The sequence below is a fragment of the Vidua chalybeata genome, chromosome 1, assembly GCF_026979565.1.
Source record: "Vidua chalybeata isolate OUT-0048 chromosome 1, bVidCha1 merged haplotype, whole genome shotgun sequence".
NCBI lineage: Eukaryota > Metazoa > Chordata > Aves > Passeriformes > Viduidae > Vidua > Vidua chalybeata.
In genome coordinates this window covers 86,713,024-86,727,547 of record NC_071530.1, presented here as the reverse complement: position 1 = coordinate 86,727,547, position 14,524 = coordinate 86,713,024, and the positions used below count along the sequence as shown (strand labels likewise).

At 38.5% G+C, this 14,524-nt stretch overlaps 1 protein-coding gene across 4 annotated transcripts in view; it reads right to left on the bottom strand.

The window, feature by feature from the left end:
• FHOD3 (formin homology 2 domain containing 3) overlaps positions 1-14,524 on the bottom strand; it is a 374,768-nt gene that overhangs the window by 41,024 nt on the left and 319,220 nt on the right. For all 4 annotated transcript variants that reach the window (XM_053946675.1, XM_053946685.1, XM_053946696.1 and 1 more), the window contains 3 exons: positions 6,636-6,818; positions 1,963-2,082; positions 1,308-1,469 (listed from right to left, as the gene is read on the bottom strand). In XM_053946675.1, coding sequence (XP_053802650.1) covers positions 1,308-1,469; positions 1,963-2,082; positions 6,636-6,818 — 465 coding nt within the window. The remainder of the gene's footprint in view (positions 1-1,307; positions 1,470-1,962; positions 2,083-6,635; positions 6,819-14,524) is intronic.

Below are 14,524 nucleotides of genomic sequence, written 5' to 3'. Positions count from 1 at the left end.
ACCGGCAAATTGAACAGCAGAAAAAAATATATTATGAATTCATTGTTGCAAGAACTGCACTAGGAGCCAAAATAAGATTTCATTTTTGCAATTAAAAAAAAATAAAAGTATTGTATTATACAGATGTCCTGGGTTGTGGGGGCAAACAGAGTTGTTTGCACCCACACTCTCCAGCTCCTCTCCCAACATCCAAAAAAGGTGACCTTTGGAAAAGAAATCATTCCTCTGTTTGATGCACATAATGAGAATTATGGCTCATGAAATAACATTTTTCTAGGAGAAATCTGTCATTCCCTTAGAAACTTCTTGTGCTCTTCTGTCAAGCAGCTGGTATTGGCCACTGTGTGAATCAAGACACTGGACTAGAAGGACACTATAATTATCTGCTGTAATTATCATCATTTCCATGAGACATGACTCCTAAACAGAATTTTTATGTTTGCTATCTCCCATGTTTACTCCATTAATCAAGCAATGCACTATTTTTAAGGGTTATTAATGAAATCTCACACTCTGAGAGATTTAAAAGTGATTTTCCTATCATGCCTGCTCACAGCAGTAATAATCTCCATACAGCATCAAGCCATTGACCAGACCTATGCATTAACCAGGGAATTACCATTTTTTGATGAGAGGTGCTGCAACAAGATCCCTTTATTTCTATTTTTGTTCCCTAACTCCTAAGGACATCCCAAGAGATCCTCTGGAGATGCTCAAAACCCACCCAGACTTTTCTTCTGCAACCTGTTCTAGGTGAACCTGCTTTAGCAGGGGGTTAGACTAAATCATTTGCTGAGGTCCTGCCAATCCCAGCCATTCTGTGATTCTGTGAGTTAAACCAAGTATTTCAAGGACTCTCTAATTCTGGAGACAAATTTTATTAGTAAAAAAAATCATTCCTTCCATTGGATTTAAAATACAATCAGGTATCTGCCTTATAAAAGAGATTTCCCCAAGCCACAGAATAAATATATTTGAAGATACTGGTAAAATAAAGTTTTAGCCTGAAAATAGTTCCTTATAGTTATATACATTAATGTGCATAACATTAACATGGCTGTCATAACCAATGGCTGCCTAAGAGTGCTCTGATGAGGGAACCTTGTGACAGACAGAAATAAAGTTTGGAAGAGGCAGTACTGGCATCTTTGAAATTCAGTGCAAATGACACAATGAACACACATTCATAAATAGTGCTGCAACCAGGGAGGAACAAAATATCAAAGAACAGAATAAAATCTTAAATATTTCACTTCAAAGACGGTTATAAAAATGTACATATGGATGTATTTACCTACTGGACATACCTTGGCTGACCTAGTGATGGCCCCGATCTCTGAATAAAGATCAGTGCTGTCTGGGAACTTTTCTACCACCATAGTGCAGACGTGGTGCAGGAGGGACTGTTTGTGCACTGTGTCCTTGACTTCTGGAACCTTCTCGAGGTAGCTCAACTCAAAAGCTTTGGCCTGTAATGGAAAAAAAAATAAACACATGAAAAATAAAAAGACAATAAAAATAAAGACATCAAAAAAAAGGACACTAAAAATAAAACTGCTTACTGCTTCCCATGTAGATTAGTAGACAAAAATGATGACCAATAAGGGGCAGAGGGGAAAGAAGAATCCTACAGGAGAGGAAACTCATTGCTTTTATTAATTTTTAACTTGCTGAAGACTAGGTCTAAAATCAGTCCATCTACAGTGAAATGACCCACGACACAGTTCTCACACTTTGAATGCAAAGCATCAACACTACATTTAAGGGAGTTACACTAGAACTTAGCTCCACATTTCCTTCAGATTATGTTGAGAGAGGCAAGACACAACAGAAAACACAGAATAAAAGCACGTTCTATTTCCTAAATTAGTTTTCTGGTACAAAATAAATAGTGGATTGCAATTTTCACAATGGTTTTGACTTCTGTTTTTTTGAAGGAAAAACCTGGGACATCAGGCTTACATTGGTTCCATTCAGAAAGTTCCCAATGGCTAGCAGAGTAGAAAGGATAAATCCCAAAGTTTTATTGTGCTCCAGTTGGTCCATTCCCTCCTTCAGGTCTAGCAGTGGTTCTGCAACTTCCTACCATAAGGACAAAAACAAGAAAGTGAAGGTTAGTTTTTAATTCAATGGTTTAGATTAATTACTGCAAAAAGTTCCTGAACTGGCGTCTTGCAGAGTGTAAACTGGCTATGTGTGCTGGCTTTCTTCCATGTTCCAGCTAATAAATCATATGCAAGGACAGCAAAAAAAGTATATAAAATATCTTCCTACTGTTGTTCTTTTATGTATGCAATTGCCTTACTTGTCCTGGGGATTATCCTATGAATCCAAACAGGAGAATGCTGCTGTATTTCAGTTAAATCCATGAACACACCCAAGCCCCAACTGATAAAAAAGCTTCTTAGAAGTATTTTTTCTAATCTTTGAACAACAAATTTAAAAAGTTAGAAACCTTGCTGACTTTACATTTTTAGCTTGAACCTACAGCTTTCTTCCAAAAATGGCCATTTCTGTGTTTTAGATATGGTTTTGTGCTTGTGAGAATTTAAAACTGAAAAAGAAAACGCACTGTAAACATCAAGCTTTACAGATAGTCTCATTTCAATATTTTAATTTAATGCATCTTCCACCTACACATGTTATCTGAGTATAGATATGCATACTGGTAAGGCTTGAAATCATAAATTCTGTTCCATTACCTTAGGAAGTGAACTACACCAGAGAGTTCAAAGGAAGAGACTGAGGGTAATTGAGTTGACAGAACTTACTTCTGTGTCTCTGTGTGAGGCCCAGGGTTATTTATTTTGTATGCACACTAACAGTTCACATTGTTTGTATCATCAAATGCCATTCTAAGCATCTGTGAGCAGCATTCTTTTCAAAGAATCATAGATGGTTTGTGTGGGAAAAGACCTGAAGAGCATCTAGTTTCAACTCCTGTGCCATGGGCAGGGAGACTTTTTTCCCCAATTTCCCAAATTGCTATACTCCTTATGAACTAAGAAGCCAAAATTAGGCTGCGATTTTAGACCAACAGGCAAAGTAACTGAGAATTTCAATTTCTTGGAGACACACAATGGTTCCTTCCACAACTGTAGTAATATTTTACCATAAAAGATGAATGAAACACATTTCTAGTCCCTACAGAGCAATTTGTCTTTGAAAAGAATATGGCAATTTCAAGACAAATTAAGAGATGAGATAGTGAGCTAAGTAGTTTATACATTGGAGGAGAGGTGCTAAATAATCCAAGATTTTATCAAAGTGAATTAAAATAAAACTGCTGTACAGTATTCTTTGAGTTGCTTTAAAGTCAGAGTTGATTTAGTTTGTTTTGTTGTGTTATGGGATGACTCAAACTGCTCTGAATCTGTGGTAAACACAGGCTTCTGAACTATTTAATTTAGATCAATTTTCAACCTGTCAAAAAAACATTGCTAAAAGACTAATTTAAAACATTCTCCAGGTGAATAAGAAGGTGGCATAAGAGGCTTCCAAACCAGGCCATACTGAGCCCTTCATTTAGCTATTTAGACAATTTATCTAATCTTAGACTTTCTTGCACATAGTACACACTTATAATTACTCTTTATTTCTTATTGTAGGATTAAAAAACAAAAAAGACTGCACAAGATACTGAACAATCAGACAAATTTCTGATTTTTTCAAATTTACCCACTCTTGCTTCCTATAAGAAGCAAGAGGGCAGATAGATAAGGCAGAGCTACCTCATATCCTTGGATACCACATTTTTATTTTTCAGCTAAAAATTAGGTTTGAATGAAACTTGAAGACTGGTCCAGAACTTCTGTCTGAAAGACAACTCATAATGTCTGATTCAATGTTTGATGGACATGTACAAATGAACTCAACTCATTGTACTTTTCTCATTTCTACACCTGCTTATATTAATTTTGTGATCTTTTAAATTGTCAGCAAAAAGGATATATTTGTCTGCAGTGATCTTAATTAAAAAAAAAAAAGCTTCTATTCATTTTTAACACCTTTAAGTCCCTTTAAGATAATAAAATTTGACAATATCTTCATCATAAGTAGCTCCATATGAGGAATGAGCAGCAACACAGTGCAATTTTTTTAACCTCTTTATGCATTTAATCGAGGATACGAAAAGTGAGAGAAATGATTGTTCTGCTGACGACATTCAGTTAGCATTTAAGTTAACATTTCGAAGCAGCATACAAATTATCAAGAAAATAACTTGGAAAGGATTTTTTCTTTTTTAAAATTTTCTATTGAGGGCAAAAAGTGAGTATTTATTAATTCAGTTCAGCCCCTCACAGTCTGAGGATGCTCCCTACAAATGTACCCTGACTTGCTTCAGCTAATTAAATTCAAGCTATGAAAGATGATTTCTCTTATTATGCCTGAAAAGCTTTTCATGAACATAAACAATGTATCACTTAACCCATTTCTTGAACAATTCATGTTCTTTTCTTCCAGGTTGTCAGAGATAAAGCTAAGACCTACTTAGGCAGAACTCTGTTCTTGGCAGGTTAGCAGAAGAGTCTCATGTATGAGAATCTTGGTCTTACCAATAAGTCAGGTATTTGACACCACCTAAAACTTCCAGCCTCATGGAAATAATAGCACTCATATCTTACATAAAATGTATGTGTGACTTGGTAAATAATATGAGTGCATTCTGAACTGCTATGAATTTTCCTTATTACAAAATAAGATTTAAAAAGAAAAGATCAAGTAAATACCAGACTGAAAAAAAAAAAAACCAAACAAACCAGCAAAAGCTGTGGAGGTAAGTGATTTTGGGACCTATATTTCGTGAAGGGTTTGCCCTTTTGCAGATAGATCTTCTACAAAAACATAGCTTTAAGAACAGAAGAATGTTAGCAGCTCAAGGGTCTCTTTTATCATCACAGTCACTAATGCAAATTACTTAATTTTTTAAAACTGAATATCCCAGTATCTTATTTCAGTCTAAATAACATGCATGTTTACTGGTTATCTGGAACTTAAAACTTTTGTTACTGGAGACACCCAGGTGCTCACTCTGCCTTGCACCCCTGATGTCTGACCCTGTTTCTTTGTCCTCACCCAAGACCCAAGCTGTCTGCTCTATCTATGATTGTCTGCTAGGCTTATCATGTGCTCCTCATACTTTATCACACTTACCACATGTTATTTCCTCTACCACTTCATGGTAAGTACTGTGCTTAGTCCTATCTACCTTCAAACAGGGATAAAAATGTTGCTTTTGTCTTCCCTACAGCTGTTGCTTCTCTGAGTAATTTAAGTATTTGAGACATTTTGTACTAGTGCCCATTCTACATGAATTTTAGCTGGCAATAAAATAACTTTGTGGCAAAAGAAAACTCTCAGAATTTCTTTAGCTTTTAGCAGTGCTTCAAATGTTGCTTTTTGATTGAGAGGACATTAGAAATTCTAGGTATATGCAGAGATTAACAACTACTGCTAACTCAGCTTACATGAAAGGTACAATTTAGCCTTGTGGTAACTTCAAAGCAGAATATATAGCTGTACCAGAGTGAAAACAAAACAAAACAGAACAAACTGGCAAAAAAGTATTCATGCCAGATACAAGTATTTTGCTATATAATTCAGAAATATAAATGGCTAATACGAAAACATTCCAATAAAAATCCTGAGTATTTGTGTGATTGCATGTCCTAGCATCTAAGAAAATTAAATAAGGATTGAGTAATCTTGACAATATCACCTGCAAATCAATCCACTGTGGCACAACTCATTAAATAACCATTGCTAGGTAAACATAAGGAATTTTCACAAGCATGTGAAACTTTTTTCACATATTTCACTTTTTAGAATCCATATCACACAGTTATACTGATTTTTCAATACACACCTAAGTGCACAGATACAAAACAAATATGTAGAGGAGAGAGCTGCTTTAAAGGCAATGCCAGGGATATGCACCAGAAGTGCAGCCAAAAGGAAGCTCCTGTGCAGATATTCCTGAAAGACCTTGTGAAAGGCAGCAAGTACCTGAAATCCTCTACACAGTTTCATTCTGTCTCATCTATGCACCAAAATTTTATCCTCTTTTTAACAATTTGTGCCTATGAGTCATCCTTCTTGACAGACACCCCAATTATAGTGTTCTTTGAATGAATGCCAGCCACGGAGAAGGTGGAAACAACTGTGTGTGACTGAGATGAACTGTCTTATCTTTTGTTTAGAATTTTGAGAGCTATAAACAAAAAAACCTGAATGGATGGTGTTTCCCTTAGTTCAAATGGGTGTAAGATCAATACTCTCATGATATAAGACTGAATACAGTAGTCCTCACTCAATCTTTATGAAAGAAAAATTCTCATTGCTCTGAAGTAATTTCCTGAATAACAACATCTGGAGAAGATGTGGCAGAGATTTGGTCCTCTTCTTTGTTTCAATATCATTAGTGACTAATTAAAGGAAGGAAGACATAATCTCTTAATTTTCTTTTATAGAAGGAAGAGATTATAAAGGATCAGTTTAGCTGTTTCCTGCTTGGCCACCGAAACAAAAACGACCCATTTACCATTTCCTCAAAATGTCCTTAATAATACCAAGGTCAGGGAAAGATTAAGCAAAGTCTTGGAAGAGTCTCCACCCATCCCTGTGCTTTCCCTCACCTTTTCCACTATCTCGTAGTCCATCTTGAAAGCCCAGAGCTGGAGCCTGGCGGAGAGTTCGCTGATGGAGGAGAGGGTGAGAAGGAACTGCTCAGCGCTGCCCAGGGGGACATCGGGATTCGCCAGCTGTGCCTCCTGGATCTTCTGCTTTTCCTCCTCGGTGGGGATCATGGTCAGGATTTTCTGTACAGGGAAATAAAAGGCAAGCATCAGTGGTGGGGCTGAGAGGGCTGGTTGCTGGGTGACCCCACAGCAGCCACAGTAGAAGTCCTCAAGTCCTTGGCTGTTAAATTAGGACAGCACAGTAGTAACCAAGAACTAATCCGCTGCACAAGGAAGCAAAACAAGGACTGCTATCTCACACACACACAGTTTGTTTAAAAATGTATCTCGACTGAAATTTTTATTTTTTGGAAATCTGTATTCAGTAGATAATAAGCAGCTAATCATGGGATGAAACACTGAAGGACATGGAAGGAAACTGGTTAGTACTGATCTCATCAACTTTCATATGTTTAAGTCAGAACTTAACATCTTTTTGTAAATTACACAAGGAAGTAAGGGTAGAAGGAGAACAGTTTTGTGGCCTGTGATTTATAGCAAGTCAGACTAAATTTTAAGGTCCCTTTTAGGCCCAATATCGACAAATCTTCTAGTACCTTGCAATTATACAGGAATAACTTGAAGACTCCTGTCCCTTGCTGTTCCCATAATTTCTTACTTTTTGTTCAGTCTGTTTTGTTTTTCTTATGGAGCACGGAAACTTTTGCAGCTTACTAGGTCACTCCTAAAGATTTCACCCTAATTGACAACTTCCCAAGGAACACACATTGACTTTAAAGCTGACTTATGCATTGCATAACATATGGCCTATTTTTCTTTTTATCTGAAAAAGGATCTCAATATTTTCAGTTTCTGCTGTCAGTGTGGCTCAAAATATTTAAATTTTCCCTTTAAGTCATGGATTTTGCAGGCTTGTTTAAATGTGGCAGCTTTGGTTCTGAAAGTATCGCTCTCTAAGGTATTGCTTCTTAATCAGTTTTTAACACAATAAATGCACTTCAAAATAAAAAAAAAGAAAAGCAAAGCAACGTAAAGGCATCAGATAAGTTGAGGTGTCTACGCTACTGACCAATGCCTCCTTAAAGCAAAGCAGATTTTTAACACAACTTATGTTTATTCATCTCAGGAATGACATGTTTTTGCTGCAGCCATCTATAATGATAGAGGCTGTTTTGAAGGGGAGGAGAGAATAATAAAAATACAGCCAAAGAGCTATCAAACCTGCCAATCCAAACTACAGCCTTGTTCCAACACTGGACATAGCCAATTCATCAAAGCAGCACAACTGCCCCCTTCCAGTGCCGATAGTTCCCCTGCCTGTTTGTACAGCACCAGAGCTAAGAGTGGATAGAGAGCAAGGGACTTCTCCTGCTCAATCAGGCAAAGAACAAGAGTTAAGCAGGCAAATAATGTTCAATTTGTTGAACTGGGACTTATTTAATTTCTGCCACAGCATTTCTATTGCTATCCATTTTCTTCTGTTGACTTCCATAAACATTAATAAAGAAGCATTTTTTCTGTTAATGTTGCCTCTCTCCCTTGTTCTTTGTTATAAACAACGACAACAAAAAGCCTCCTTGCTTGGACAGTTAATAAATTAATATCATAAGTAAAAAAAAAAAAAAAAGAAGAGGAGGAAAATCCCTCAACACACTCTTGTGTTTTTCCTTAGCCTGAAAAGGACTGCTTGGAAAATATTCTGATGTACACATGTTTCAACTGACAGCATTTGTGTATTGATTTTGAGATGTGCCTGCCATCCATCCATCCATCCATCCATCCATCCATCCATCCATCCATCCATCCATCCACCCAGACATGCTGAAATCTGTAACTTGGGTCATATCTAACATAAAACTAGATTTGTAAGTAGCTGCTTCATGGTCTCAGTGCTGAATCAATACTCATCTAAAAAAGTCTGAAAAAAAAAAAAATCAGACTGAGCCTGAAACTCATAAAGAAAGGTGTTGTGCAGTGTCCCTTGAAGGAGTCAGGCATCTTAGAGCCTGCTCCTCTCTTCCACAACAAGAGGAAGACACACCCTCAGCTGAGACAGAGCAGCTTGCAAATAGAATCATATTGAACATCCATACATGGAGAGTTTAGCAGTAGCCATGTGAGGGGTGTAAAAATGCTTCTGATGCATTTTTGAAAGCTAACACTGCAGCAGTATTCTCAACTACCTCCTACAAATAACTAGGACTTTTGGCAGCTACGCAGGGAGCCCACAAGTATTTTGTGGCAGGGCAATGCCTTCACTCCAGATTTTGCACTGCTTTGGGGCATTTTAAAGAGAGCAAAGAAACAGTAAGCTTTATGTCCAAAGAGACTCTCCTCCTCCTTGAGCTTTATATAAACATCACAAGATAGATGGAGCTGACAAAAAGCATTCAAGTCCAAGTTCTGCAAGACTGCAGTGCTGTGTACTGTACTATGTGAAACAGAGGATGCCAAGCAAAAGAGCCTGTGCTTGTGGTGCCAGCTGCTGAGGATCAGCCCTGCTGCTGAAAGCCATGCTTTGCTGAGGCCAGAGCTGCTGGCAGGTCTCACACCATCCAGGGTGCAAGTGCCCCCATAACAATGACCTATACCAGCACTCCTGACCTGCTTGGGCAAATGATTCTGATCCTGCTGGTCATCACCCTTGGTGTGCCCCTGAGCAAGTAGTGAAATGCTCCTCTTCTTGATTTCCACTCTATGATTAATTTGAGCCATTTGTTCGGTGTTGGAAACTGATGAGTACACCATCTGCCACTTTATTATTATTTTAGTTTTTATTTCTATTATTTTTTGGAAAAAAACCTAACAGCAAAAGTAGCATAAAATCACAGCAGGGCAGAAGGTCACTGGCACCTGATGAAACCATTAAATCACAAATAGCTTAGAGCCCAATCATTAGTACCTTTTGCTCATCCCAGTACACAGAATTCCAGAGTGAGTTACCTTGGAAGGGACTGCTCAAGCAGGGCCATCCCAGAGCACATGGCTCAGGATTGCAACCAGATGGTTTGTGAATATCTTTAGTGAGGGAGACTCCTCAGCCTCTCTGGGTTCCCTGTTCCAGTCACCTGCACAGTAAAGAAGTTCCTTCTCATATTCAGGTGGAACTTTCTGTGCATCAGTTTCTGCCCATTGCTCTTGTCCTATTCCTGGGAACTACTGAGAAGAGCCTGGATGCATCCTCTTGATACCCTCCCTTTAGATACTTAAATACATTGATACTCTCAGTTTGCTCTTCTCCAGGCTGGACAGGCCCAGCTTCCTTGGTCTTTTCTTATAACTGAGGTGGTGTCAGCAACCTTCAGGTCAATTAAAGAAGAATTGGTTATTAACAAACCCTATGCTCATATTCTCTAGTACATGTAACACATGTATTTCACCTTCATGCATTCTCACACAACTGCTTGGGCCAGCATCTTAGGTTTTGAGGAAACTGTGCTCAAATAATCGAAGAAAATAAGCAATTTTTGCAGGAGATAATGGACCCCATTTATTCTGCTGCCGGACTCAACCACCTGCTTGAACTTCCAGCAAAGGGATCAAACTGCTTATTTCCTGGACTCTGCCATCCTGAGGTATAATCTCCAAAAGTTCCTAAGAGGGAAGACTTACAAAAGCAACATATGGCTGAGGGTCATGGGCTTCAGTGTGCGATGCAAGGAAGCACCTAAGCAGTGACTGCAAATAGCCCAGCGCCTCTGAGGAAATTAGGTGCTTAAGTTTTCTCTTTTGTGAGATACTGGAGCTTCTCAGTGATGATGAGGTTGCAGGGGTGTCTCACCTTTGGTGTTTGATTTCACCTCAAAAATCTTACCAGGGGAACAACAGCCTAAAAAAATTACTAACTCAAATATGTGTTTGTTGTTGTTGTGTCCAAAGCTTCCTGTGGCTTGAGGACCACAACTATGTAAGCTGCATCACCAAGTACATGTTAGTGGGTATTTTACCAGATATGTGACAGGTCTGAGAAGACAATCCAACTCCTGAAAGGCTCTCTCACATTTCAGCTTCCCAGGCAGCTGTTAACAAGACCCATTCCTGTTTGCATTACCTGTAGAAACTATTAGAAAAGGTAACAGCATATGAAGGTCAGAACTTCACTGTAGGAAAAGCTGCCTGCACTAATTTTATCACAACTCTCCCAAAAATGATCCAATTCTGAGAAAGAACTACATCTAAAATGCTGATGACTATCTCTGTAAATCAGGAACTGATACCATTGCCTCAGTCAGACCACTCCTCTTCCTCAGCTCTCTACAGAAATACATGAACGTGTCATTGCTGGTCACAGAAACTGCAGATGACTTGGTCTGCTGCAAGGAGAGAAAGTGTGGCATATTTTTTTTTTTTAATAAAGTCTGAAACAGATTAGGGCTGTGATATGCTGACTGTGGGTGTCTGGCCAGCAAGGCACCACTGAGGCCATTCTCTCTTCTGTCTAGACATGTGAAAAAAAGGTGTTCTTTCAGGTCACACAAGCTAGCATCATTTGAAACATCCCGTCACACTCTTACAAAGAATTAGCTAAACAAGTTGGAAACTGCAAATGTTGATGCACCATGTCAATGATCAGAATAAAAATGTAAATACCTTGTTTCCAAAAATCAAATTTTGATTTTTGTTTATACATATCACTATCTGGCTTCTTAACATCAAGCTCTCATTTCTTACCCCTTTTTACATCTCAGGGCTATCCAGCCACTCCAGACACCAATACTTCAAACTGTTTATTACGGGTATGCAGGGTGTAGCATACCTGGGTATGGAGGGTACAGCACACCTGGAGAGATTTTTTTTTCAATTCAAAGATTTACTAAAAGCTATACCTACTAATGTAATCAACATTGTGTAGCATCACAAGCCATATTGTAAAGCTGTAAATACCATGCTAATTTCCTCACAGCATTACCCTAATTTTAGTCTGCTAAAATTAACCATAGTCTTTGGTATAATTTGATTTTGGTCCACATTTCCTTACTGAGCAGCCCTTTATAGAGGGATTCACTCATTTCCTTTGCTCCAGACAAGCACCAAGGTTTGTTGGACTCTGTTCTTGCAGTTGTCTCTGATACATAAAAATTAGGTGCCAGGATTAAGCTTGCTTCTTTTGCTTAACTCCCAGCAAGACCTCATCCATTGTAAGGAGGCAATTCTTTATTCTGCAGTGAGCTCCAAGTTGTTTGAACATAATGAATGCCAAGTTTTCAAAGAAAGGAAAACACAAACACTTTGGCAAATGTAAGGTGGCAATTTTTTTTTTTTTAGCTGGATTGGCTCATGCTTGCAAACACACAATGTGCATTCCTCTGAAAACACATTTTAAACAGTGCCTGCTTTGCATACTAAGCGGACTACTGCCTTTCTAGTGTCATGGCCCCACTTTCTGCCTCTTTTCACAGCTCAGGTTAGGTTAGGGGTACCTAACCGCTTTAAGACCTAAAAATACGCTACATACTTAGTAATAGAGGGCTTTAAAATAACCAGAGTATTTTTTCCACTTAGTTATATATTTAAAGTTAAAAAGTAAAGCATGGATTACTAACATGAATTCAATGTCAAAAGCAAAGCAGCATTCAGCAAGGATGTAGAGCAGCAGTGGAGGCTCTACTGCACCTAGTGCTCTAGCTATGGACTGAGCAGATGAAGAATTGGGCTATCCTGAGCTTGGGCCCACTGCATCCCTGCTTGTTGCCAGCACTGCTTTAGCCCACTGTCCTTAAAGGAATCATTAAGGTCAGTTTTAAGGTACCATTTAATCCACCAAGGTGCAGAACTAAAGCCACACACATGCTCACATGACAGTGACAATGCTCCTCAGCAAAGGACACAACACAGAGCTCATTGCCAAGGCAAAGGATGGTTCAGGTGACTTTTTACACTCTAGGTGCTCTGCTCTTTGTTGGATCTACAAAAGCTGAAGATGATCCTAAATTGTAGCTTCCCTGAAATTTTAGCAGTGAATGTTATGTTGCCACTGCACACATCTCTTTCCTGCTCTCTTTACATCTCTCTTCTGCTTACCGGATGTGATATCTCTTCTAGACAATTATTGTCCAGAAAGGCTTTTGAGTATCCACTGTGGTACAATTTTTTAATTAGGCAAATTGCATATTTTTTTCATACCAGTCCTGCCTCAATCAGCCCATAGATAAGCTATTAATTGCATTATATAGCAAATTGCTGTATTATCTGTGGGTTTTTTAATACATGAAGCTGATTCTTACACTATTACTGATTCATTCAAAGTGGCTACCAATTATTTCCTTATATTTAGATAGACATGAACCAGAAAACTTCTCAAAATCTCGACTTAGACTGAAACAACAACAACCTCTCTTCCCTCTATGATAACTTAAGGGCTAAAGCCAATGAACAGACGATAAAGAGAAGAGACACAGGAAACAAAGCTTGCCTACATTGTAGACCAAAGGGGCAGTATGGAAAACTGAGGCAGGGATCTGCTGAAAACAGTAGGACTCACAATAATGCATTTTTGTATCAACCTGTGTGCTACCTGGACAATTCTGCATAGCTTAACCCAGCCCTCTCTATCACTATAAAGGTCTGACTCTGTAACATGCTGTAAGAAAAATAAGTAATTTGGGATTGAAAAGGAAATCTGAATTCAGTGTAGGGTTTTACATGATAAGAAGTAAATAAATATATATAATTGAGGGAAAAAAAGCTCTTTTCTCCGTGGACATAATCCTTCCCAACCAATCAAAACTTCATTCCTCAGAGTGCAAAGTACTTGGGTTCTGCTGCACTTACTCTTTCTCTTGATTTCAAATACCTGAATGATCACATGAGGATTACTCACATCCTTAGCTTCAAGCTGTGGGGACAGACCTCAGAGACCTTTTCTTTAGCATTGGGCCAGTATATTAAAAGCGTACAATTTCCTGGTTTCTTGAATTCTTCAAATTGAAATCCACCTTCATATATGTTTTAAATGAAATTATGGGTTCCTGGCAGCTAATGGAAAGGCCACCCAAAGGAGGGTGTGGTGGTACAAGGCACAGCTGTGGATGCCACAACAGGTGGCTGGCAGATGGACAGCCCCAGAGACAAATGTTGGCAGTGGAAAGGGTGGGCTGTGCAGAGCACCTGAAGGCAGAGGACACAATTCTAAGGAGATGATACCCAGAAGTTAATGAAGTCTTGTCCTCCTTTGTCAGCCATTTTATGCTGGACTTTGTATGGAAACTGCCTACAGCACTGACAGCTAAGTGGATGGGAGTTGGGCTTGGCTGGAGGGATACTTCTCCCCAGTGTTTTAAAGCTTAGTATTGCAGGCTGCACTGGTGGGTACATGGGCTGGGTCATGAAAAAAAATTACTGGTTTTAGAGTGATCTGTCACCTTCATAATACAAGTAAAATATGCATATAGCAAAAAGTAATATAGCTTGGGGAAGAAATGATATTCTAGTTAGTTAGCTGGTTAGATAAATCAGCCCTTGCCTTCTAGCAAGAAGGATCTTTTGCCTTAAGCATTTCTGTTGCATGCAACTGTTGGCAATATCATTTTCATTCCAGGAAGCTTTTCTTACTTTTTTTTGTAGTCAGCAAGGTGGAGGTGGAAAGGCGGAAATCACGAAACACAGTGCCAAACCACTAAAAGGTGATTGTGAATTAGCATATGACCTCTGATAGCCACTGGTTGAGATTTGTAGTTGTGCAGATTACTCTTACTAGATGATATAGGCTTATTGAAAAAAAAAATGAAATGAATAAGACCATAATGAAAAAAAAAAACAACAAACAGTGGAGCTACAGGCTTCTTTTACACTTCACAGAAGAAAAATGTTTTGATAAAAAAATAATG